Raw genomic sequence first — 25,919 nt, 5'->3', positions numbered from 1 at the left:
TAAAAATTGGTCAGAGCTGGGAAATACCCACCCACCTGGTTGGGTCTTGCATGTTTCACTTTGCAACTCTACCTGTGTGGCTGGCTTTCCTTTTATCACTTTCCTCTCCTTGTAATGAAGGCATATAAATTGGTGCTGACTTAGGAAAAATACTAAAAAAAAAAAGAGTAATATAAATAGATTTCAATGAACTCATATCTGAAAATGACAGGGTAAATATGCAAAATAAAAAAGAATGGTGCTGTAGACAATGAAAACAAAATTATGGCAAACAGAACAAACAGTGTTTGTCAGTTATTGCAACAAATACTTTCCAACTTTAATATAGACCTTTTCAAACATCTACAAAAGAGAAGCCGGTAATGATATGAACCACATGAATCCTTCACGTGGTTACAACAGAAACCACCCAAGGGGGCGCCTGGGTGGCTCAGTCGTTAAGCGTCTGCCTTCGGCTCAGGTCATGATCCCAGGGTCCTGGGATCAAGCCCCACATCAGGCTCCCTGCTCCTCGGGAAGCCTGCTTCTCCCTCTCCCACTCCCCCTGCTTGTGTTCCCTCTCTCTCTCTCTCTGTGTCTCTCTCTGTCAAATAAATAAATAAAATCTTTAAAAAAAAAAGAAACCACCCAAGGCCACACTCATTTCATCTGTGAACCTACCCCATCTTTCCTTCAGCAAAAATTCATAGGTCCTTGTATTGCCCTCTGGACCCATCCATTATGACATTCATCATGGTCCCGTCACCTATGGGTTTCCGTAGTCATTAATGAATATTGCCTCCATTTAGGTGCTGTTCCACTTCTGTTTCCCTTTTCTTATCAGGTTGAAACTTCTACAAAAAGAGAAAGTTTAGATAGCAAAAAGATCTGAATCCTTTCTTTATTTTCCCTTTAGAATGTGTTGATTTTGGCAGGCTCTGTAGTGCAATGGACTTCTAGAATGTGTTGATTTGGTCTTCTATCATTCTCCAAAGGTGGCTCAGTTGGTTAAGCGTCTGCCTTCACCTCAGGTCATGATCCCAGAGTCCTGGGATCCAGTCCCCTATTGGGCTCCCTGCTCAGCAGGGAGTCTGCTTCTCCCTCTGCCCTTCCTTCTGTTTGTACTCTCTCTCTCTCTCTCTCGCAAAAATAAATAAATAAATACTCTTTAAAAATACTATTTTTTTTACTTACAATACGTGCAGTAATTTGTTCTTATCTTGTTTACATATGTATTAATATAGAATATATGTTCAAATTATGGTGTTTAAAATATAGAAGTAATTCCTTTTCTTTGGATTTAACCTGAATTTGGCACACATTTAGGTTTATTTATTTATTTTTTTGGTTTTATGTTCGAGTTATGTTTTATAATATTTTTGGCACCATATATATTTAAATATGTAAAAAAATTGAAACCAAAACCATGAACCAGATATATTGAGAGCAGTCTGACTTCATACTTTCTCCTCTATTCTTTTATCACTATCACCTACAGGTGCTCATTTTTATAATTTTTAAATGTGTTCTTACATTTAAAAAATATGGTCATATACACACAGATAAATGGATATTAGTTATACTCCCTTTATTAGGAAAATATAGCTAACTGCACACAATATTCTGACACTTTCTATTTTTCACTTAATTGTATGTCCTGGAAATGCAGCAGTAGAAAGAACTTTACTCATGGCTGCCTAGTGCCCCATTGTGAAAATGAACTATGATTCCTTCAGTCTCCTCTTCATTGACATTGGGTTGGTTCCAATTTTTGTTATTACAAATAGTCCTGCAAAAAATTGTCTTGCATGTATGAAAGGCATGTCTAAATATTCATATTGAGTTGAGAAATTATGTGATCAGAGATGTTTTATTAGTGTATTGAGAATAACAAAATTTTCTATTTTAGTCTCCAGATTCCTGTGATTCAAATAAAAAGAGCCACCAGTATCCCCTTTAAATTGATGAAATGGTTTCCATTAACTTAAATGTGGGTATTATTTTCCTCACTCAGGCTGGAGCTGGGATCCTTGGAAATTCCTCACTTCTTTGTCTTTATATCTTTTCTTCACTCACTAGGCACATGTTGAGACCCACAGACTTGATTCTCATCCAGCTAGTCATAGCTAACAACTTGGTTCTTTTTAATAAAGGAATTCCTCAGACAATGGCAGCATTTGGGTTGGAATCTTTCATGGATGATGCTGGATGTAAGCTTGTCTTCTATTTTCACCGAGTGGCCAGAGGGGTTTCCCTCAGCACCACCTGCCTTCTCAGGGGTTTCCAGGCCAGTCAGCTCAACACTAACACCTCTATGTGGTTAGAGCTCAAGATTAGATTCCCAAAGTGCATTGGCTTCTGCTGTTTCCTCTGCTAGATCCTGCATCTGCTGTTAAATATCTTTATTGCTTTGTATGTTACTGGACCAAAAAAGAGGAACACCAGTATGGAAAAAGCATATGAATATTGTAATTCGCCCATTCCGAACAAATCTGTAGTTTTACTACATGCAGTCATGTTCCCCTTCGTTGATCTTGTTTCGGCCTCATGGCCTGGTCTAGTGGCTCCATGGTCTTTGTCCTGCTCAGGCACAAGCAGAGAGTCCAACACATCACAGCAACAACCTTTTCCCTAGACCTTCCCATGAGGCTAGAGCCACACGTACCATCCTGGTCCTGGTGAGCATATTCATCTCCTTTTATTTTCTCTCTTCCATTTTGTCTTTGTGGGTAACACTTACTGTGAACCCAAGCCACTGGTTGGTGAGGGTCTGTGCACTGGCATTTTCTGGCTTTCCAACATTCAGCCTCTTTGTCTTCCTTGGCGGTGACACCCGTGCCTCTTAGTTCTTCTCTGGTTTCTGGGGAAGAAAATTATTTTCCCAAGTATGGTCTCTGGACAATAAGTTCCCTATAGGGCATCCTATAATTTATTTATTAAATTATTTATTTAATCACTTTTTTGTGTGTGTTTACACATAAAACATTCATGTTTTATGCCAGATGATCTATTATCACATAGGGATCAGTATGGAATAACAGCAAAAATAACCCTGGCCTCATACTGCTTATGTGATTGCCAAAAATGAACATGGTGTATGTGTGACAATGACTTTCTAAAACTGCATAAGCTATTCATTGGAGAATATCAGGCAATAATGATAATGACATGGGGGAGATTTTCAGTGTTCAGGAGTTCTGGAATGGAAACTCACTGTTGATTCAAACTCTGAAGTGGCATCCAAAAGATTTATTGCATTGTTAAAGCAATTGAGTGAAAAATGTTTCAAGGGAAAAGAAAATGACTGGGGAATACCCTAAATTGGTACAACACAGGTGGACTTCAAAGAATGAAAAGAAGTTCATGGTGTTTAGCTAAGAGTATGTGGTACACAATGTGGCAAGGCAGGAAAGGAGGTGATGTCTTCTGGCAGGTGCTGGAGGTCATGTCAACGATCAAAACCTTTCATAGGAAAGATGGATCTCTGAGAATTTTTGTCAGTGAAATAATCAAAATTGTGGTAAATAAATAACTTAAATAAATAATTTAATTAAAATAATTTAATTAAAATGAAATTTAGTACACATTATAGTTTTTATAAAAAATATTTTATAAAAAATATTTACAATATTTTTTCCTTAAAAAAATAAGTGGTAAAATAATGCACTTCCAATTTAGCAATATTTAGGGGTCAAAGCTGAGAAAGAGTCTCTCCTTGACCAAACTTTAGTCAGGTTCCTCAGAATCCTATTCCCAACTAGACCTCAACATTTGGACTTCTGTGCCCATCTTTGCATTGCCCAATTTTAGCAAGAATTCTATTAAGTTAGTTTAGCCAGAATCCATCCCTCATTAATAGCTGATAACCCTTGATATCTGATCAAATTGCTCATCCTACCATCCCCCAGATGGTACTAATCACACTTGCCTGCTTTCAGCAAGGATCCCCCTTACCCCTGAGGTTTCCTACTACTTAGTACATTTACATCCACTGACCCCCACACTGCTTCTTGGCTATGAACCCCTAATTGTTCATGCTATATTTGGAATTGAGCCAAGTTCTATACTGGAATCTCTTTTCCACTATTACAACAATTCCTGATTAAAACCTGCTTTTACTGCTTACCTACTGTTCAGCTCTGGTTTTCTTTAATAGATCTTGAAACTTATTATTCTTTATGAAATAAAATTGATTTTTAAAAAATTTTGTCAGTTGTTGGTACTTAAAGGAAACTTTCAAAGAATTCCATTTTTATTTCACCTTTATTTTCATCTTTAAATAATCATTTGGAAAGCCTGGGTGGCTCAGTTGGTTAAGCATCTGCCTTTGGCTCAGGTCATGATCCCAGGGTCCTGGGATCAAGTCCCACATCCAGCTCCTTGCTCAGCAGGGAGCCTGCTTCTCCCTCTGCCTGCTGCTCTCCCTGCTTGTGCTCTCTCTCTCTGTGACAAATAAATAAATAAAAATCTTAAAAAAAAATAATCACTTGACTTATCACTAACTTCATAAATACTTGGTCATTAAAAATATATGTGGTTAAGGGCGCCTGGGTGGCTCAGTTGGTTAAGCGACTGCCTTCGGCTCAGGTCATGATCCTGGAGTCCCGGGATCGAGTCCCGCATCGGGCTCCCTGCTCAGCAGGGAGTCTGCTTCTCCCCCTGACCCTCCCCCCTCTCATGTGCTCTCTCTCTCATTCTCTCTCTCAAATAAATAAATAAAATCTTTAAAAAAAATATATATATATATATATGTGGTTAAATGTACAATTCTGCATTTCTATTATGCCTACAACTAAAATTGTATTAAAATTAATTTTATTTGTTATATTTTTTCTTTTTTAGAGAGAGGGTGTGGGAGAGACAGAGAGAGGGAGAGAGAGGGAGAGAGAGAGAATCTTAAGCAGAGCCCAACATGGGGATTGATCTCATGACTCTGAGATCATGACCTGAGCCAAAATCAAAAGCTGGACACTTAACTGACTAAGCCATCCAGGCACCCCTACTATAGTTCTGAAAGTATCTCATGTAAAATACAGTTTAATATATATAGAAATAAAACATGTACCTAAATTATCTAAATACCATTTTAATCCAATATATTTAAGCAACCTGTTTGTTATGAATGATAAATCATAATGAAATAAATTTCTGGCTTTTAGTTAACTCAAGAAAAACATTGTGTCTCATAGAAAGAGCTGTTCTTTTTCTTTCTGTTCAATTGTCTTCTAATTGAAAATCTGCACATTTCTTTTTTTTTTTTTTAAGATTTTATTTATTTATTTATTTATTTGACAGAGAGAGACACAGCAAGAGAGGGAACACAAGCAGGGGGAGTGGGAGAGGGAGAAGCAGGCTTCCCGCTGAGCAGGGAGCCCGACGCGGGGCTCAATCCCAGGACCCTGGGATCATGACCTGAGCCGAAGGCAGACGCTTAACAACTGAGCCACCCAGGCGCCGCTCTGCATGTTTTCTTTAGGGAGTTTAACTTGTGTTAATATTTTTCATGGGCTCAAGGTTTTATATAAGCACTCAGTGGCTTACCTTAAATGGGGAGCTCCATTACCTAGGAATGTTGAATCATTTAAGTGTTTCCTGAAGAAAATTGCCTGCCCTAAATCATCCCAGGGCCAGGTACTAGACAACTGGGGACAACCCCTATAACCCAAAGCCCACTGGAATTATTCAAACTAGCCAGTTCTCCTTGCCTTGCTTTGCCTGTAGAAACACAATAAAGTCTCAGGGCTAGGCCTTCCCTTGGCTCCTGCTTTTGTGTCCTAACTAAAACCTGGTGTTCCCTCTGTGGGCTCTTATGGTATGCTATGCCTCTCATTTCTAGGGAAATGGTAAGTAACATTAAGCTTTTCTCTCAATGGCATTGACCTATCCATGTTGTCACTAAGTCACCTTTATAAACTAAGACATGGGTTCAAATCAGCCTCCTCTGGCTGTATAATACTACATCTCATATACCCCATTTCTTGGCGCCCTCATCTCTCTTTTCTATTGTGCCTATCACATTCTAACATTGTACATAATTCAGTATATATTTTGTATTTCTTCCTCTGTCTTTCTTGAATACTGTAGAGTGTAAGCTCCTTGATGGCTGGGGTCTTTGTCTCTTGTTTTCAAATATATTCCATGCACTTAAGATAGTGCCTGAAATGCACAGGTGTTCATTGAATGTTTGTTAGAGCTGTGAATAAGCATGGTATTACAGTATCCTTGTTCATCTTCATCATCTGGCAACACTTTTTTGTTTATTTTGTTTTTGATGGGCAGCAAAGCAAGGTTTATTGAGTGATAGTACAAAGCTCCCAAAGAGGGAGGGTTTAGAAGGAGGGTTGCCCTCTGGCAACACTTCTAAATGTTTTAATTCTCCGTCCAAGTAGATATTCAGCATTTTCAAGAATGGAAAGAAATTACATTTTGGAGACTAAACCCTGTTGTATTCAATGTTTCAGCCCCCATGTATGCTCAGCCTCATTCTCTCACTTCTCAGACAACTTAACCGTTTTCACTTGTCACAGGTATGTCCCCCAGAGCCATTTTTGAGTATATCTGTGCATAACCACAGAATTATATTAATAGCTTTCAGTAATTTAAACAATTCATAAATGTTTTCTTTCTTCCTTTCCTTCTTTGCTTTCCTTCCTTCCTCTTTCCTTCCCTCCTTCCTTTCTTCCCTCCTCCTCTTCCCCTGCCTTCACCCTCCCTCTCCTCTTCTTCATCGTTTACCAAAAATAATCTCAACTCCCAATTCAGACACTGTCCCTGTAATTGCAAGTGAAGTGAAAATCACTTCCTAGCAAAGAAATGAGATCACGAAGCTATAAATCTTTATTTCTGGGTTCAGATGATCACCTTTGCATATTTATTGCCACCAGTCCTGGCACATGAAAAAGCATTTATAATGGCCCTTTTCAGATAGGCGGCATATTCCTAGAGGGAAATCAATATATCTCAGCTTTGGGCTAAGAAGGATCTTTTGAATTACAGGGTGCTACACCCTGGACTGGCCGCCATCAGCGCCCCCACCGGCAGGAAAGTGCCTTCGTCGGCCCAATAAGCCCCCCGGGCGTCCTCCCCGGGCCCTGTGCGCTGACCTGACCCCTGATCCCGGGCCCCTGACCCAGCCAAAGCGCCCAAAACTGACTTAAAGCTTCCATCTACATGGATTTATAAACCAGCAAGGAAATACGAGTGGACTGTGAGTGACTCAAAATGACATTTCACACGATGTGTCCATGTGGTTTTGTGGCTTTGGGAATAGCTACAAGAACGTTCCCAGCATTGCTTGGACCCACCCCGCAGCCGACTGCACAGCACGGAACCTGGGCGCCGAAGCCCCGCCCCGGCCTCTGAGCCTTGAGGCACCCTTTCCCAGCGCCCCCCGCGGGACCGCGCTGCCTAGGCCCTGCGGGGAGCAAGTCCGCGGTCACTGGGGCCGGTTGCTCAGGGAAACTACATTACCCAGAAATCTCTGCGCCGCGCGGTGGCGGCACTATTAAAAGCGCCCAGGCCGTCTGGGCGGGACTTCCGGCGTCTTCCTCGCAGCGGACATTTTGTCCGCTCCTGGTGGAGCCCTCGGAGCAGATCGTTGGGAACGCAGGTTCGGTTCAGAGTGACGGAAGCGGGAAGGCACGGGAAGAGACCCTGTGCCAATTGCGGAAAGGCTCGGCGGTGGCAGCGCCCGCGAAGGCTCCGCGAGCAGGGCCAAGCGACGGCGGTGCGTGGGTCCCGACCTGGGACTCCTCGCGGCTCCGTGTGGTCCAGATTGTGATGGCGGCGGCCCCGGTGATGGATCCCGCGTAGGTGGGTACTTTATTCGCCGGACCTTGACGCGTTTCGGTCTTTCACTCTGAATCACGAAGCCCTGAATGAGGGGCGCCTGTTGAAGTCTTTGCAGCCCAGGCTCCGGTGGTCTGGGCCGTGGGGGCGCTTCTGGGGGGAGCCCCCATTTCTAACAGCCGGTGTGGTGAGCCGTCGAAGTGTTCCTGGCCGAGCGATGATCACGAGCGAAGGCTTGGAGGCGCGACTGAGCCGGCAGGATTCAGGAGACCCGGGTCCTCGTGTTTGCAGGGAGCCTGAAGGGCGAGTGGTAGTCCCGCATGGAAAGGCTGGGTGAGCCGAGGGCGCTCTGGCGAGGACGCTGGGAGCCGTGCAGGAACATGGTGTGATCCGGCTCGGGGGGTAGATGACGGTAGGCTGGGGTGATGAGCATGGAGGCAGGAGACTCCGGGAGCGTTGTGGCGGGGAGCTTGGAGGTGGAGAAGTGGGATTTTAGAGGCAAAACCAGCAGGATTTCTTGCCGTGTCAGATAATGGCTGTAGTGAAAGTAGGGAGTGAAGGGCCTAAACGCTTTTGTTTGCCCCCCCCCCCCCCCCGAACTTCAGTGGGAATGGGTCCGTTGAAGCAGGGAGCTCCTTTGAAGGAATCAGGACTTGCCTTTTGGACATTGTAAAGCTAAGGTGCTTCACAGAGGAGGTGTCCCGTGGGCATCTGGCCGTGCAGGTCTGGAGTTTGGCCGGGGGGGCGGGGGCTGTGTTGGAGACCGCTGAGGGATGAGGCCTCAGGTCAAAGCCTGGAGATCAGACTCGGAGGAGGAGTATTAAGGATGTGTCTATCTTGTGTAGTCCTTGAGGTGAGAGATTGGAAGGCAGGAAGGAAGGGGTGGACATCCTTCGTTCCCTCCAGAAAGAAGCGTGGGAAGGAGTTCTGGCTGGTCTCAGCAGGAGAGGGCTGCAGGGTGTAAAGACCCTGGCCTGAGAGGCAGAGGCCGGTGTGAGGCGCTCTGGACTCCGCAGAGGCACTGCGTGTGGAACAGAGGAAGAGTCAGCCTCAGCCCAGTCCAGGGACCGGTACATCAGTTCTCCAGCTCTTAGGTGAGGAGCGATTAGGAACATCTCTAAAGAAGGGCCAGCGGCAGGCCCACCTTCAGAGGAGTATGTACCAGGTAGGCTGGTTTGGTGCGAGGACTAACGGACACTTGGCAGGTATACAGAAGCAGTTGAAAATGTGAAATGTATAGATATGATAAGTTTTTATTAATGCTTAGTAAGTGATTGAAGTGGTTGCCTGTAAGTGTTTGATTATGATGAAAGTCTTAAATATCACGTTTTCTTAAAAGCTTAAAAACAAATCCCAAATATCAAAAACCTATCCCTTCATTTGCTCCAGAACCATTTGGGAAAATGTGAAGCTTGTGGGCAGTAAAAGTTAATTCAAGGATCCTTGACATTTACTAACGTGTCTGATACAAACAGTAGCCCTGTGAGGTGGGTACCACTATTATCCCTGCTTTACACATGAGGACACTGCAGCACATCTTTGTTCATGGACACCCATCTGATAGGAGACAACACTAAGGTCTTAGTATCTGAGATTAGACATTCAGAAATCATTCTCACCAAAAGGCAGGGCAGGAGTTAGGGGAGTAGTTCAGTCCATGATACCCCACTCTGGTAACGCCACTCTCAACTCCTTCTTTCTGCCAGGTTGCTTTGATGGTAGAAGCACTGAGGATCTCTGCACTCACTTTACCTACCCTTCTACTTGCCATTGAGTTTGGGGATGCCGGTGTTACCAACGGTCTTTTGCCTTGAATTGAGTGCAGTGGGATGAAGTGTGAAACAGTGCCCTAGGCACAAGAACCAGCATGTGCAAAAACATCACTTGAGGCTGAACTAGGAGTGTTAAGGGAACCTCAGGTCTCCATACGTCTAGTGTGATCAGAGAGCAGGGGACAGGATTCAACTCTGGAATGGCAGCTTGTGGAACTGGGCTTCTGTTTTGAGAATGGTGGGAGCCATGGAAGGTTTGGAACAGGAGGGAGTGATCTGACTGTGGTCTTAACAGGCTTTCTCTGGCAGCACAGTGAAAAAAAGACTCTGGGGTGAGGAAGGAGCACTGTTGATGATGGCTGGACTAGACTGGTCACTCTGGAAGCGAGGGACAAATGCTTGGATTCTGGTCCTTTTTTTGTTTTGTTTTGTTTTTCTTTAAGTAGAGTTAACCAGATTTTCTGATGTGGTTGGTGAGGGAAAGAATGGGAAGAGTCAGGGATGACTCCACAGCTCTCAAAGTTTTTGGCCTGAGAAGGTATAAGGATGGAAAAATCCTCCATTGAGATGGTGAAGTTGGTGGTGGGAGTAACTTTCAGAAGTAATATCAGGAATTAGGCTTTGACCATGTTGAATCTGAGTGGAGGTACAGGTAGACAGCTGGGCACACAGGTTTGGATTTTAGAGGAGGGATTCAAGTCCACAAGGAGGCAGTCAGTGTATGGATTAGAGTAGAGCTGCTTATCAGATTTATAGAGAGGACCTTTATGTCAGAGTGGCAGTGCCATTAAGGGTCTGGGAGGGGGTAGACCTGGCAGAGTGGGATAGGAGTCATCTAAGAGACAGGAAAAGGGAGGTTAGTGTCCATTTTGGAGGGAGAGAGTAGGATCTGGCAGGTGGGAAAGTCTTCCAGAGAGCGTGGACACGACATGGATGCTGGGGTAGAGCAGTATTAGAGATGAGATGAAAGTGAGGCCAAAGCAGGTGCTTTCCCTTCTCTGTGTGCTTCCCAGGTGTTTGTGGTGACCTTTAGTGGGATGTGGGGAGCTGCAGTCAAGCTGGTAGAAGAGCTCAGGGGCAGATTGGGTCAGCTGGCAGAGTAACTATGCTTGAGGTAGGACAGTGGGTGTGGGCTTTGAATGAGAATTTAATATTAAGTGTTAAGTCTTTTATTGTTGAGAATATAGCATCTTTAGTATATGACAGCAAAGTGGGAAGGGGCTGGGTTTATCTGGTATCTTTATGTTGTTCTGGATTGCTGAAGTTGAATCAAGGAATAGGGCCAGGAAGGGAGGATTTAAAAGCTGTGTTCAGAGTTAAATGGCAGGGGGGGACCATTGACTGGAGCCAGATGTGATCTTGGATGCATTAACCAAGAATTCTCTGGATGCTATGTGCAGATTTGCATGTGGGAGATACCTGCGTTGTGGGTATCCATAGACATGAGGGAGCTCTGGTCTCAAGAGTGATGTGTACTGGAGATAGAATCTGAATTCATAGCCTGGGGGCTCTAGGGAGAATTCTGACCTCAAATTTGTATATGAGATGCATAAACTCTAGACCCCAGGGGAACTAGCTGGCAGAAATGCCTCTCTGGGGGCGCCTGGGTGGCTCAGTCATTAAGCGTCTGCCTTCGGCTCAGGTCATGATCCCAGGGTCCTGGGACCGAGCCCCACATGGGGCTCCCTCCTCCACGGAAGCCTGCTTCTCCCTCTCCCACTCCCCCTGCTTGTGTTCCCTCTCTCGCTGTGTCTCTCTCTGTCAAATAAATAAGTAAAATCTTAAAAAAAAAAACAAAACAAAAACAGAAGTGTCTATCTGTCCCCCGCCTGTTGTTCTGGGCTGGACAAAAAGATTATTAGGAAATGGGGAGAGTGAGTAGGCACCAGTCACAAGGGCCTGGTATCTGGTCGGAGTTGGGGAGCTGGGGAGGAAAGTGAACGTGTGGTGGGTAGACCAGGAGTTCTGGGGAGAGCTGCTGCCCCTGTGCTCAGTTGTTGACTTCGTGCAAGGTCATGTGACTTTCAAGGATGTGTTTGTGTATTTCTCTTGGGAGGAATGGGGGCTGCTTGATAAGGCCCAGAGACTTGTGTCACACGCAGTGTTTTCTATGTTTTGTGCTTATGTGCTTACGGTCTTCCTGGATAAGGCCCCAAATACCCCAGTTTTCTGGGCTGTGTTCTACTCTTTCTTCCTTCATAGGTTGCCATTTTCTTCTCCTAGCTGCCACGGGCACTGCTATTTTCCCTCACTAAGATAGGTTTTCTGGGTACTGGGACTTAGCTGTGTATTGCCTCTGTCCTACCTGTGCTTCCCAGCCCTGCTGCCCTAAGCCATTACCAGAAGGGGTTTGAGGGTCAGGAGTCTAGCGGTCAGCCCGTTGGACTACCCTGCTTGCCCTTTCCCTGGCTGTATGGCTCTACCCACATTCGTCATACCTCTGTACTCTAGACTCTGCCCCTTTCCTATAATTTTCTTGGGCCTACCTGTCTTATGATTTGCCGTCATGGTCACTGCCGTAGGCCCAGCGTGCTGATCCTGCAAGACATTTCTGATGTTCATTTTGTAATATTTAGTTGTCTTAATCTCTTGTGGGTGGGCTGCTCTGGGCCACTGCTTTCCTACTTTCCCTGTCTTTCCTCTATGACTTGTTTTCTTCCAGATCCTTTGTGGTTGCTGAACTTAGCAGGGGAAAGAACTCTGAGTGCCTGACTTAGAGGGACTCTAGCCATGGCAGGAGGGACGTGGACAGGCCCTGGTGAGTGGGAGCTTGGGGAGGGTGTGACTTCAGGGCTGGGTTCAAACAGTGCCAGAAGCCTGTCCTGGCCCCACTCCTGTTTGGTGCCTAGGTTATAGACCATACCTCTTTCTTTTTCTCCTCATTCTGGACACTTCACACACTTGTCGTTTCTGTTCTGACCTCCAACCCAGGGCTGTCCACGCCCACTTACCAGTGCTCTCTACTGCTCCTTCTGCAGTGCTCTCCTATGTTGGACAATGCTAATGTGTTGTGAGATGTACGTATATCCTGAAATGATTCTTGAGTACCACTTGCTCATTTTAGATCACATTTTCCTGGGCCTAGACATACATTTCCGTAAAGTGCTCACCACTAGCCACGGCCCTTCTAAAAATCATTTGCACAGGAGTAAATTGGACATCCTGCCTGCTGGTTCTCTCTGAGCTACACCCCATCCTTGTGTCTTTGTCCCTTGTGCAGACTTCCTCATTCTGTCACTCTCTGAGGCCCAGTATTGCACAGCAGTTTTTTCTTTAACCTGATGCCAAGGCTGCTGTCCTGCCAACACCCGCATGGACTAAATCCTGGGTATACTAGACACATTTGTGATGGGGTTGCCCCTTCCCACCAAAGTCATCATGCACTTCAACAGCATTTTTCTGCCTTCAGGTTGTTGGTGTGCAGGCAGAAATGAAGAGGATGAAGAGGCACCTTCTGAGCAGAGCATTTCTGTAGAAGTGTCACATGATAGTATTTCCAAGGCACGTTCATCAACCCAGATGGCTCACCCTTGTGACATATGTGGCCCCATCTTGAAAGATATCTTGCACCTGGGTGAACACCAGGAAGCACGCCAAGGACTGAAACCTTACACATGTGGGGCATGTGGGAGACAATTCTGGTTCAGTGCAAACTTTCTTCAGCACCAAAAGCAGTACAATGTAGAGAAACCCTTAAGAAGAGACAAAGGCAAGACCTCGTTTGTGAAGAACTGTAGAGTTTATGAAGAACCTCACCTGTCAGAAAAGCCTTTTCCATGTGAGGAGGAGCAGAACTTCCAGGCCAGTTTGGGCAGTCACCAGCAAAAGGCCACCCATAGCAAGAAGAAGACAAGGAGTACTGAGAGTGGGGAGGCCTCTCACAGTGGACATATGCATTACAGGTGCAGCGAATGTGGGAAGGCCTTCAACCGCAAAGACACACTCGTCCAGCACCAGAGAATCCATACAGGAGAAAGGCCTTATGAGTGCAGTGAATGTGGGAAAGCCTTCAGCCGCAAAGCCACCCTTATCCAGCACCAGAGAATCCATACCGGAGAAAGGCCTTACGAGTGCAAAGAATGTGGGAAAGCGTTTAGCCGCAAAGACAACCTTACTCAGCACAAAAGAATTCACACTGGAGAAATGCCTTACAAGTGTAGTGAATGTGGAAAATACTTTAGCCATCACTCCAACCTAATTGTACACCAGAGAGTTCACAATGGAGCGAGGCCTTATAAGTGCAACAATTGTGGGAAAGTCTTCAGACACAAATCCACACTTGTTCAACATGAGAGTATCCATACTGGGGAAAATCCATATGTTTGCAGTGATTGTGGGAAATCCTTTGGCCACAAATACACCCTCATTAAACACCAGAGAATTCACACTGAGGCAAGGCCTTTTGAGTGCGTCGAATGTGGGAAATTCTTTAGTCGAAGCTCTGACTTTATTGCACACCAGAGAGTTCACACGGGGGAAAGGCCATTTGTGTGCAGCAAATGTGGGAAAGATTTCATCAGAACATCCCACCTTGTTAGGCACCAAAAAGTTCACACTGGAGAAAGGCCATATGAGTGCAATGAATGTGGGAAGGCCTATAGTTTAAGCTCCCACCTCATTCGGCACCAGAAAGTTCACACTGCAGGAAGGCTTTAGGAGTGCTTTCAACACAACGGGACTCATAGGGAGAGGAGCTCTGTGATTACCCTTTGAGAGGAAGACATCAATCAGATGTTGAACTTCATATATCAGCATTATCACCAGGGTGATACCTTATGAATGCCAGGTACAGGGAAGCTTTCATGGGTTGTGTTGCACTTTCAAACAGGTCCTTGCCAGATTTGTCATGCAATGCCTGTGGCTGAAACCATCTCAGCTCTACCAGCTTAGTTACCATAACATCCTCAGAGAAGGTAGAACTTTGTAATCTCCAGTCCCTGGAGGGAATTACAAGAATCCTGAATTAAATGGGATTTCTCATTTCCTCCCCACTGACTGATGAAAGGTGTGGACTTTACATCTTTAGCCAAGAGGATCTGAGCTGTGTTCTGGCTTACAGAAGAGGTTTACTTTCTTCATGGACATTGTTGGTCCCATGTGGTACTTGTGACAGATTTTCCAGCCTCCAAGTCACCTAACCTGGAGAACTACTTGTCTTACGTTGCTCTGGTTTCTGTGATAATAAAGACCTTATTATTTAAGCCATCGTTAATCTTGGATATTATTTTTACTGTTTGGAATGGTTTGAAAACACTTAGGCCCTGCCAAACTGAAGAGATAAACTGTGTGTGGTGGGGGGGGCTCTAATTTCATGTGCCTCAGATGGAAGAGCAGGTTGGCAGAGAACCATTTTCAGTCCAGTTTAGGGGTTTATGGGCCTGATTTTGTCTGGATTTCAGAGTTATTTGAAGGCCCAGACATCACCCTGGGGGTGACAACCTTCATTATGTTTGGGAGCAGCATGGATTGTGTGTCTTATTTCCAGCATATGTACCGTATTTCGCAGCCCTGTTGAGGGGAAGCTGTTTCTGAGGACCTGCCGAGTGCCATATGCCCTGAAGGCCAGAATCTGATCTGGTACCCAAGTCTGACCGCAAGACTTACCATCCCAGGAAGGAAACAAAATGGATACAGAAACACTGGGTGCGAATAATCGGGTTTGGGGAGACTGCAGCAAAGGAGAGCGGATGTGCCCATTTTAAAAAGACATCCGTGAACATTCCTGTCACTGTGGCTCTGTGAGATGGGGATGCGTGGGAATTCTTAGCATCTCCAGGGCTGTACCAGTCTATGACCAAGGTCAGTGGCAGAGCAAAGAATGTAAGGTGTATTGATTTCTGTACCTCCCTAGGCTCTATACCTAGTGTCTTTGCTGCATGGGCAAGAACTCTGGGGTAGACACTGTGGTGCAAGGATGTAGATTTTGTGACCAGCCAGAGCTTCCGGTGACTCAGCTTGGAAACGGCCTTCACTGCTTGCCAGTTTTTCTTGCTGCTGGGGAAGAGGTTCTCTTACAAGGCATTTGGAGAAAGATGGTAGAGTCACTATATTGATGCTCAATCTGGTTTTCCAGTAGAAGTGGAAGACCCAGATGTTGCAGTGGGATCATTTTTTACAGTTTCATTGAGGTGTAGTCAATATGCCATATGCTGCACGTACGTAAAGAGTGCAATTTGTAATCCTTAATATATGTATAAACATAAGAAATCACCCACCGTTGTATTGGACATATCCACCCCCAAAGTTACCTCATGGCCCTTCCTAATCCCTCTCAGTGCCCTTCTTTTTTTTTAAATATATGTATATATATATTTTTTAATATCTAAACTATATATATATTTTTTTATTAGCATATAATGTATTATTTGTTTCAGGGGTACAGGTCTGAGTCATCGGTCTTACACAATTCACAGTGCTCACAATAGCACATACCCTCCCCAATGTCCATCATGCAGCCACCCCATTCCTCCCACCCCCCTCCACTCCAGCAGCCCTCAGTTTATTTCCTGAGATTAAGAGTCTCTTATGGTTTGTCTCCCTCTCTGGTTTAGTCTTGTTTCATTTTTCCCTCCCTTCCCCTGTGATCCTCATATCAGTGAGATCATATGATAATTGTCTTTCTCTGGTTGACTTACTTCGCTTATCTCAATGCCCTTCTTAATACCTCCTATCCCTTCCCGTAGGCAACCATTGATTTACTTTCTGTATAGATAAATTTGCCTTTTCTGGAATCTTATTTAAGTGGAACCTTAGAAGTTTATTAATCGGGGCGCCTGGGTGGCTCAGTTGGTTAAGCGACTGCCTTCGTCTCAGGTCATGATCCTGGAGTCTCGGGATCGAGTCCCGCATCGGGATCCCTGCTCAGCAGGGAGTCTGCTTCTCCCTCTGATCCTCCCCCCTCTCATGTTCTCTCTCTCTGTCTCATTCTCTCTCTCAAATAAATAAATAAAATCTTTAAAAAAAAAAAAGTTTATTAATCGTTCACTGTCTTTCATGCAACATTATTTTGAGAATCGTTTGTATAAATAGTTCATTCTCTTCATTGGTGAGTAATAGTCTATGGATATACTGCAATTTATCCCTTTATCTTCTTTTTTGTGTGTGTGTACAAAATGGTGGTTTTATTAAAGCACGTCCCCGTGGGCAGAAAGAGCTGCCCCTTTATCTTAATTGACATGTTTTTCCCCAAATTCTAGATACTAAAAACAGAGCTGCTGCAAATATTAATGTACAAGTCCATATATGGACATTTAGCTGAGGAAATTTCTAAACAAAGTATTTTAAGTGTGGCCTTGTTTCTTAATGTTTATGGTAAAATGTGATAGGAAAGAGATAAACATAGGGAACAACTATTAAACAGAAAAGACCCCAAGACTTTATGATTTGGGAAATTCTTATTCCATCTTAATTGCAAAAGACATTGAAGTAAAGTGGTTCATGGTCAAGAAAGCATGTTCTGGAGAAATAGCCAAGGGTGTAGCTGTACAACCTTTTGTAATATCTCAGCAAGATCCAAAGACCAGATTGAGCCACATAAAATGTCTTTGAAGAGATTGTGACTAAGCAGGTCTCAGTATAACCAGAGACCATCTAGGAAGTTTAAAGGCATCCCTTGGCCATCTCAGCAAAAGCCAAAAAACTGATACAGGATTATCCAGGGAAAAAAATGTGTGAACCAGCCTCTTGTCTGATGGAACGAATCTCTGTGGTACATACAGAAGAACCACAAAGTTCTTGAAAATTCCTTTCTAGTAGAAACACCTTGAATCTTAAAGGGACAGAATATGAAATTAGGACCTACAATATTCTGCACACATGAAACCACCTGATAAAATTACTAAGCTGCAAACCTTTGTTACCTGTCAGAGAAGAGGAGGTGGAGGACAGAGTAGAACACAGGGTGGGGAGCTGAGAGCCCAGGGGCCAGAGCCCTGAACCATAGAAGGTATTCCCAGGCCTTGCTACCTAATGTAGTTTGCTAAACTTGATTTCAAAATTTCTTGGAACTTGTGGCTGTTGGTTTATTTTTTCACTTTCTCCCATTTGAAACAATGTATATAACTATTATCCTAGGTCTGTTCCACCATTTTATTTTGGGAGGCGATACCTGGTTTTCTGTTTTTACGGATCCACAGATGGAGAGCATTGTGTGCCAGGGTGGAGTATACCCAGAGCCTCAGCCGTGTCCATGTCTGATTTAGACAATCTAGATGATGAGATTTGGGATTTTTGAGCTGGTGAGATTTGGGTGTTGAGTTGATACTGTAATGGAAGGAGACATTTTATGATCTTGGGATGGGTAGCATATATTTTACAAGCAGGTCAGATGGGAATCTGAGGACTAGACAGCAAACTGTAGTAGATGGAATCACTGCTCCCAAAGATGTCCATGCTCTAATCCCCAGGAACTGTGAATGTTCCTGTAGATGGCCAATGGGGCTTTGCATATATAATGGACTTTGTCATTAGACTTACCTAGGTGGGCTCAATCTAATCACACGAGTCTTTTTTTTTTTTTTTAACTTTTTATTTTTTTTTTTTTTAAAGATTTTATTTATTTATTTGACAGAGCACAAGCAGGGGGGAGCAGCAGGCAGCGGGAGAAGCAGGCTCCCTGCTGAACAAGGAGCCCAATGTGGGGCTCGATCCCAGGACCCTGGGATCATGACCTGAGCTGAAGGCAGATGCTTAACTGACTGAGCCACCCAGGCGCCCTTCACACGAGTCTTTAAAAATAGAGAACCTTTTCCAGCTGTAGGGAGAAAGAGGCAGACAGAAGAGTCAGACGTGGCTGTCTCAGGCCCTTTGATGCCCCATTGCTGGTCCTGAGATAAAGCTGGGAACTAAGCTGAGCACCACACATCTGACAGCATCTTTAGTTCTGGCTCAGCAAGGTCAGAAGGTCAAGGTATTGATCACACACAGAGCCCTTTGAAGAAATTATGTGACTTTGCAGATCACCTCATTACAGAAAGCATCCCGGAATCTTAGAAACCTCAGTCCTACAACCACATGGAGCTGAATTCTGCGAACAAAGCACACAAGTAGGAATCTGATTTCCCAGAGCTTCCAGGAAGAAACAGCCTGCCAACCTCAGGCACAGCTGGAGCCCCAGGGGCTGGGGGAGAGCTCCACTGGCCCATGCACTGCATCAAAGGTGTGAGGGAGCTGGGGCCTGCCAGGGTAGGACTGGCCTGCGGAGAGGCTTTGGTTCAGAGGGCAAGGAAGGAAGCCAGAGCCTTAAACCCTGAACTGCTGGCTCAGAGGTGGGGTGTCACGTGGGTACCCAGGCAGAGTCAGAGAGAGCTCTGGTCTAACTGGCTGTACCTCTCTGGGCTTTCTGGCCCCCGGGCACCAGGTTCTGCTGCCTCCCACCTCTGCAGTCCCTGGCAGCCCAGGGCTCTCCATGTGCCCTATTGGCCCTAGGAATTCCCTCTTCGCCTAATGGCTCCTTGGCGGCAGCACTGACTCCCTGGACCTCTTGCACTATCAAGACACCCAGCCCTGTGGCTGCCCTGTTCTGCATCCTTGGCAACCCAGTCCCTCTATGGCCCGGCCTCTGTCTGGCTTCTGTACCCCCATCCCCATGCCCTCCTCCTGCCCGCCCCCTGCGTCCTCAAGGCTGCTTCTCTCACCTGCTTCTGCACTGCTGCCTCCTCTGCTCCAGCCCCTATAACCCACCTCCTCCCATCTGGTCTCAAGCTCAAGCTGCAGGCCCCTGTGCCCTATCCCTGGAACCTCGAGGTTTTAGCTTCTCTCTGCCTGCTGAGCCTGCTGCAGAATCACTCCCTCTCTGGGGCGCCTGGGGGGCTCAGTCAGTTAAGCATCTGCCTTCAGCCCAGGTCATGATCTCACGGTCCTGGGATTGAGCCCCGCATCGGGCTCCCTGCTCAGCAGGGAGTCTGCTTGGCCCTCTGCCCTCTCCCCCTCCCCCTGCTCGTGCTCTTTCTCTCTCCCTCTAAATAAAATCTTTTTTAAAAAAATCAGAGGAAACACTGAAATAAGAAGTATAGTCTGGGGTGAGAGCAGGTATTCCAAAGGGCCCAGGAAGCTGTGGACCTCCTCTGGGGGTGAGATCATACTGGGGTTTGAGGGAAACCCTAGCGTGTGCAGTACAATGTGAACAAGAGGGGTGCTTCTCACCCAGGGGGCACCTAGGTGGCTCAGACGGTTAAGCATCTGCCTTCAACTCAGGTCATGATCCTGGAGTTCCAGGATTGAGCCCCAGGTGGGGCTTCCTGCTCAGCAGGGAGTCTGCTTCTCCCTCCTTGCCTCCCCCTGGTTGTACTCTCTCTCAAATAAATAAAATCTTAAAATAAATAAATAAACAAATATCCTGCATTTGTTCTTGGAAGGATGGGAAAAAACAAGAACTTGATTAAAAGAAATAGATGTAAAAACTGATACATGGCGGAATCTTTAGGGTTTTCTATATATTGTATCATGTCATTTGCAAATAGTTTTCCTTACCAATTTGGATGCCTTTTATTTCTTTGTGTTGTCTAATTACTGTGGCTAGGACTTCTAGTACTGTGTTGAATAAAAGTGGTGAGTCGACATCCTTGTCTTATTCCTGACCTTAGGGGAAAAGCTCTGTGTTTTCACCATTGAGTATAATGTTGGCTGTGGATATTTCATATAAGGCCTTTATTGTGTTGAGATTTGTTCCCTGTAGACCTACTTTGTGGCAGGTTTTTATCGTGAATGGATGTTGTACTTTGTCAAATGTTTTTTCTTCATCTATTGAAATAGTCATGTGGTTATTATCTTTCTCTTATTGATGTGATGTGTCATGTTGATTGTTTTGCAAATATTGATCCACCCTTGCATCTCAGGAATAAATCCAACATGATTGTGGTGTAAGATTTTTTTAAGGTATTGTTGGATTTGGTTTGCTAATATTTTGTTGAGGATTTTGCGTCTTTATTCATGAGAAATATTGGCCTGTTCTCTCTTCTTTTTTTTTTTTTTTGGTGGTGTCTGTCTGGTTTTGGTATCAGGGTGATACTGGCTTCACAGAATGAATTTGGAAGATTTTCTTCCTCTTGCATTTTTTGGAATAGTTTGAGAAGAATGGGTATTAACTCCTTTAAATGTTTTGTAGAATTCATCTATGAAGCCATCTCTTGTAGGCAGCATATAGATGGGTCTTGTTTTTTTTATCCACTCTGTCACCCTATGTCTTTTGATTAGAGTATTTAGTCCATTTACATTCAAAGTAATTATTATTATTTTTATTATTATTTATTTATTTGAAGAGAGAGAGAGAGAGAACAAGTAGGCAGAGAGGCAGGCAGAGGGAGAGGGAGAAGCAGGCTTCCCGCCGAGCAGGGAGCCCAATGCAGGGCTCGATCCCAGGGTCCTGGGATCATGACCTGAGTCAAAGGCAGCCGCTTAACCGACTGAGCCACCCAGGCACCCCACATTCAAAGTAATTATTGATAGGTATGTATTTATTTCCATTTTGTTACTGTTTTGTAGTTGTTCCTATAGATTTTCTCTGATCCTTTTTTCTCCTGCTCTCTTTCTTGGTTTGTTGGCTTTCTTTAGCGATATCCTTGGAATTCTTTCTCTTTATTCTTTGCACATCTATTACTGGTTTTTGATTTGCAGTTACCATTCGGTTTGTATATAACATCTGCATATAGCAGTCTATGTTAAGTTGATGGTTGCTTAAGTTTAAACGCATTCTTTACTTCTTTCCCCCTCACATTTTGGGTGTACTGTCTCATATTTTACATACTTTTATTTTATGGATCCCTGGGCTGATTTTTACAGAAATATTTATATTTGCTGCTTTTGTGTTTTTTACTTTTCATACTCTCACTTATGGTCTTTCTTTCCAGTCAGAGAGTCCCCTTTAATATTTCTTATAGGTCTGGTTTAGTGGTCATGAACTCCTTTAGTTTTTATTTGTTTGAGAAACTCTTTATCTCTCCTTCTATTCTGAATGGTAGTCTTGCTGGATAGAGTATTCTTGGCTGTAGATTTTTCCCTTTCAGTGCTTTGGATATATCATACCACTCTCTTCTGGCCTGTAGTCTCTGCTGAAAAATATTCTGATAGCTTTATGGGGTTTCCCTTGTATGTAACTATCTTCTTTTCTCTTACTGCTTTTAAATTTTTTTTTTTATCACTACTGGTTACAAAACACAAGAAGCAACAGGTGTTGACAAGGATGTGGAGAAAAAGGAACTCTCTTGCACTGTTGGTGGGAATGTAAATTGGTATAGCCACTGTGGAAACAGTATGGAGGTTCCTCAAAAAATTAAAAAGAGACCCTACAATCCAGGAATCACACTAGTGGGAAAGTGAGAGATTACACTTACTATCATGATGAAAAAATAAAATAAAATAAAATGATTTTAAAACTATCTGAAGCTAGGCAAGAGGCAAGGAAGGAATCCTCCCCAGAGCCTTCAGAAGAAGCATGACCTTACTGACATCTTGGCTTCAGATTTCTAGCCTCTAGAGCTATGATAGAATACATTGCTGTTGTTTTAAGCCACTCGGTTTATGATAATTTGTTACATCAGCCATAGGAAACTAACACATTAACCAACTTGGTCTAATTGACATTTAGAGAATCTTTATGTCCACATAATCTTTATGTCCACAAAGGATCTTCATCAAAATTGACCATAGGCCATAAAATAAATGTCAATAAATGTAGAATGATTAAAACCATGAAACTGTATACTCTGACCATAAGGGAATTAAACTAGACATCATAAAGGAATACTCTGGGGAAAAAAATGCCCACATATTTGGAAATTTAAAAAAATTGATAAACAATGTTTGAGTCAAAAAAGAAATCACAAGAAAAAGACAATATTTTGAACTGTGTGAAATGAAACCCAATATATCAAGATTTGCTATAGCTGAGATTAGAAGAAAATGTATGGATTTAAATACTTATTTTGGAAATAAATAGGAGATGAATAAATACTTCCAATACTCAAGCTAGGACACTGTAAATATAAAACAAATTAAAAACAAAGTAGGCAAAAGGAAAGAAATATTAAAGAGCAGAAATTAATAAAATAGATCATAAGAACAGAGAAAATCAATGAACTCCAAAGCTGTCATTTAACTAGATCAATAGAGTTGATCTGTAGGTAGATTGTTCAGAAAAAAAGAAAGGACACATAACCAATATATATATGAAATGAAAGATAGTTTAGCACTAGATATATTAAAGACATTAAAAAAGATACATGATAGGGCGCCTAGGTGGCTCAGTCGTTAAGCGTCTGCCTTCGGCTCAGGTCTTGATCCCAGGGTCCTGAGATCGAGCCCCGCATCGGGCTCCCTGCTCAGCGGGAAGCCTGCTTCTCCGTCTCCCACTCCCCCTGCTTGTGTTCCCTCTCTCACTGTGTCTCTCTCTGGCAAATAAATAAATAAAGTCTTAAAAAAAAAAAGATACATGATATTTTAAACAACTCTATGAAAATTAGAAACTGACAAAAAAATTCCCTTGAAATACTTCAACTACTCAGGTTCACTGAAGAAATGAGTAATCTGAAATGCCCTCTATTATATATAGACATTGAATTGGTAGTTTTAAATTTTCCCACCATAATTTCATGCCAAGATGGCTTCACTAGTGAGTTCTTTTAAACATTTAAGGAAGAAATAATTCCAATCCCACTAAAACTATTTTTTTAAAAAAGAGGATGGAACTCTTCCCAACTAGTTTTATGATTTTAGCTTTTTTGTTTAATTTGATACCAAACACAGGTAATACTATTAATAGAAAACTGCAGACCAGTACCCATATGAGCACAGATGCAAAACATCCTTAATAAAAATTTAGGAAATAGAATACAATGATGATACATAAATAGAAATTACATTTTAACTCGTGAGGTGATACACACACATACACATATACACAGGCATATACATATATATATAAATATGTTTCCTAAATAAATGGAAACTATCATAACATCAATACAGTGATCAAAATGAGAAGGTTATGCTGGGTAAGAATAGGATATACACATGAATAGAACAAAAGCATTTGAAATAATAGCATTCTAAAGCTTTGAAGCGTTTGGGAAAAGGGGTTAAAATAATTACTAATTTTAGATACTGACACAACAATGATGAAAGTTAAAATATACAAGGTAACCTCCAAGGAAAGTAGGAAAAGGGTTTTCTATACAGGTGGGAATTAAATTGATTTTAAACAAGTCAAAAGGTAGAAAGAAAGGACAGAGAGGTACATAAATTTATGACTATGGAAAAATAACAAAAGTTAGAAATTAATCCAACCCTTAAGCATTTAAAAATTAAAGTAGATTGACTTTTTATTTAAAAGTTTCTTGTTAGGGGCGCCTGGGTGGCTCAGATGGTTGGGCGTCTGCCTTTGGCTCGGGTCGTAATCCCAGGGTCCTGGGATCGAGTCCCGCGTCGGGCTCCCTGCTCAGCGGGGAGCCTGTTTCCCCCCTCTGCCTGCTGCTCCCCCTGCTTGTGCTCTCTCTCTAATAAATAAATAAAATCTTTAAAAAAATTTAAAAAAATAAAAGTCTCTTGTTAGACTTGTATGGATAGTAGTGGTCAGATGGGGCTTAATTGCTAAAGAAGCCTCACATGATTCAAAACGACTGACACCAAACGGCAGTTTATTGAAGGGAAAAGAATAAAATATAACAACATTTAAGTAAGAATATCTATTCCAAGCAAGCCCTGTCTCACAGCAAAGGCTAGAGAAGCCAGATGTAGCTCAGGTTGTCCTCCCTCTGTAAGTAGCTCTGCATGACTTTACTCTCAAATCAGGAACCACTAACATGTAGACAGAACATCTGGGAAGCAGGGAACCCAAAATGAAGTTTATACTCTTCTGGTCCTGTAGGCATATTCCCTCTGCATAATCAGCCTCGACAGCCGAGAGCCTCAGGCACTCACAGACCCCTGGTGAAAATCATCAATGTGGTAAGTCTCAATAAACACTATCAATAAACTTGTAGAAACTGCCCCAATACTCACCTCGAATTTATAAGTACAAAGCAATACCAATCATCACTATGTGGCATGCTTTGACTGTGAGTCACTGTTGTGCACTGTTTTCAGCAAAACAGCTCAGGCTAGTTCAGACCAGCTGGACTGAACTCACAGAATGGTTTACCCATGTAACCCTTGGCCTTTTATGACAAGACAATCATTCTTTATTTTTTTTTAAAGATTTTATTTATTTATTTGCCAGAGAGAGACACAGCGAGAGAGGGAACACAAGCGGGGAGTGAGAGAGGGAGAAGCAGGCTTTCCACTGAGCAGGGAGCCCGATGCGGGGCTCGATCCCAGGACCCTGGGATCATGACCTGAGCCGAAGACAGACGCGTAACGACTGAGCCACCCAGGCGCCCCCCATTCTTTATTTTTTATTTTTTATTTTTTTAAAGAGTAAATGCATTTATTTATTTATTTTTTTTTTTTTTAAAGATTTTATTTATTTATTTGAGAGAGAGAGAATGAGACAGAGAGAGAGCACATGAGAGGGGGGAGGGTCAGAGGGAGAAGCAGACTCCCTGCCGAGCAGGGAGCCCGATGCGGGACTCGATCCCGGGACTCCAGGATCATGACCTGAGCCGAAGGCAGTCGCTTAACCAACTGAGCCACCCAGGCGCCCTCATTCTTTATTTTTTAAAAAATTATTTCAAAATACTTTATCTTTAGGTCAACACTAAACTCTCGCCCCATTCAGTGTACAAGCTACAAATGCTTGCTCAGCAGCTGAGGGGCACTCTTGAGTAGCACGTTTGAAAAGTGAATAAAAATCCATATAAAACAAATATTCAGATAGTTTCCATAGGAACACAGATAAGCGACCCCATCTCCTAGTCTTCCATATTGTTGCATCCATGCCAAGCCTACTTAGGAAGACATTTAGCAGTTATTAAGAAACAGTTAGCAGTAATTAAGTTAAACAGTCCCCCCAAATCCCATAATTCAAGATAAACTCAAAGTTAACAGCTACAGGAGCGGCACGTCCGTGTTAATGCTGCTGAAGCACAGATAGCAAGGGGACACTTCACCCCTCTTCCAAGCACAGAACACGGGCAGAGTGCTGACATGCTGCTCCTCCACTTCAGGGGAGAAGTCGTGGTTCTGGATATGCTGCATCAGGTGCCGTGTTGGCCCCAACATCACACAGTGGAGAATTGGCCTCTGGAACCCATTGAAAGTAGAAGCAGCAGCAACAGCAACAGCGTAAGCGCCCATGTTTTCGAAGAGCATCCAATTGCCTACATGCATCTCAGGCAAGTCATAGCATTCAGTGATGCGATCGAGCCTGTCACATGTCTGTCCCCACAAACTGGTTGAATAATTCTTCTCATCACGTGTGCGTGGTCAGCAACATCGCATAACCAGACA

General features: G+C 43.5%; 1 protein-coding gene and 1 pseudogene across 2 annotated transcripts; both read left to right on the top strand.

Moving 5' to 3' along the window:
• Window positions 1–1,429: 1,429 nt before the first annotated feature.
• On the top strand, window positions 1,430–2,825 carry LOC116622414 (annotated as a pseudogene).
• Window positions 2,826–7,705: 4,880 nt separating this feature from the next.
• Window positions 7,706–15,807, top strand: ZNF134 (zinc finger protein 134). 2 transcript variants are annotated; one of them, XM_032388170.1, is made up of 3 exons: window positions 7,706–7,791; window positions 12,202–12,297; window positions 12,949–15,807. In XM_032388170.1, the coding sequence occupies exons 2-3, from the start codon at window positions 12,270–12,272 to the stop codon at window positions 14,193–14,195; spliced, it is 1,275 nt and encodes a 424-aa protein (XP_032244061.1). In that variant the 5' UTR covers window positions 7,706–7,791; window positions 12,202–12,269; the 3' UTR covers window positions 14,196–15,807. The 2 variants fall into 2 exon arrangements, with proteins under 2 accessions (XP_032244061.1, XP_032244062.1); XM_032388171.1 differs by lacking the exon at window positions 7,706–7,791 and having other exon boundaries at window positions 11,319–12,297.
• Window positions 15,808–25,919: the final 10,112 nt, after the last annotated feature.

The sequence above is a fragment of the Phoca vitulina genome, unplaced genomic scaffold (assembly GCF_004348235.1).
Source record: "Phoca vitulina isolate PV1807 unplaced genomic scaffold, GSC_HSeal_1.0 scaffold52, whole genome shotgun sequence".
NCBI lineage: Eukaryota > Metazoa > Chordata > Mammalia > Carnivora > Phocidae > Phoca > Phoca vitulina.
This window is presented reverse-complemented; position numbering and strand designations above follow the sequence as displayed.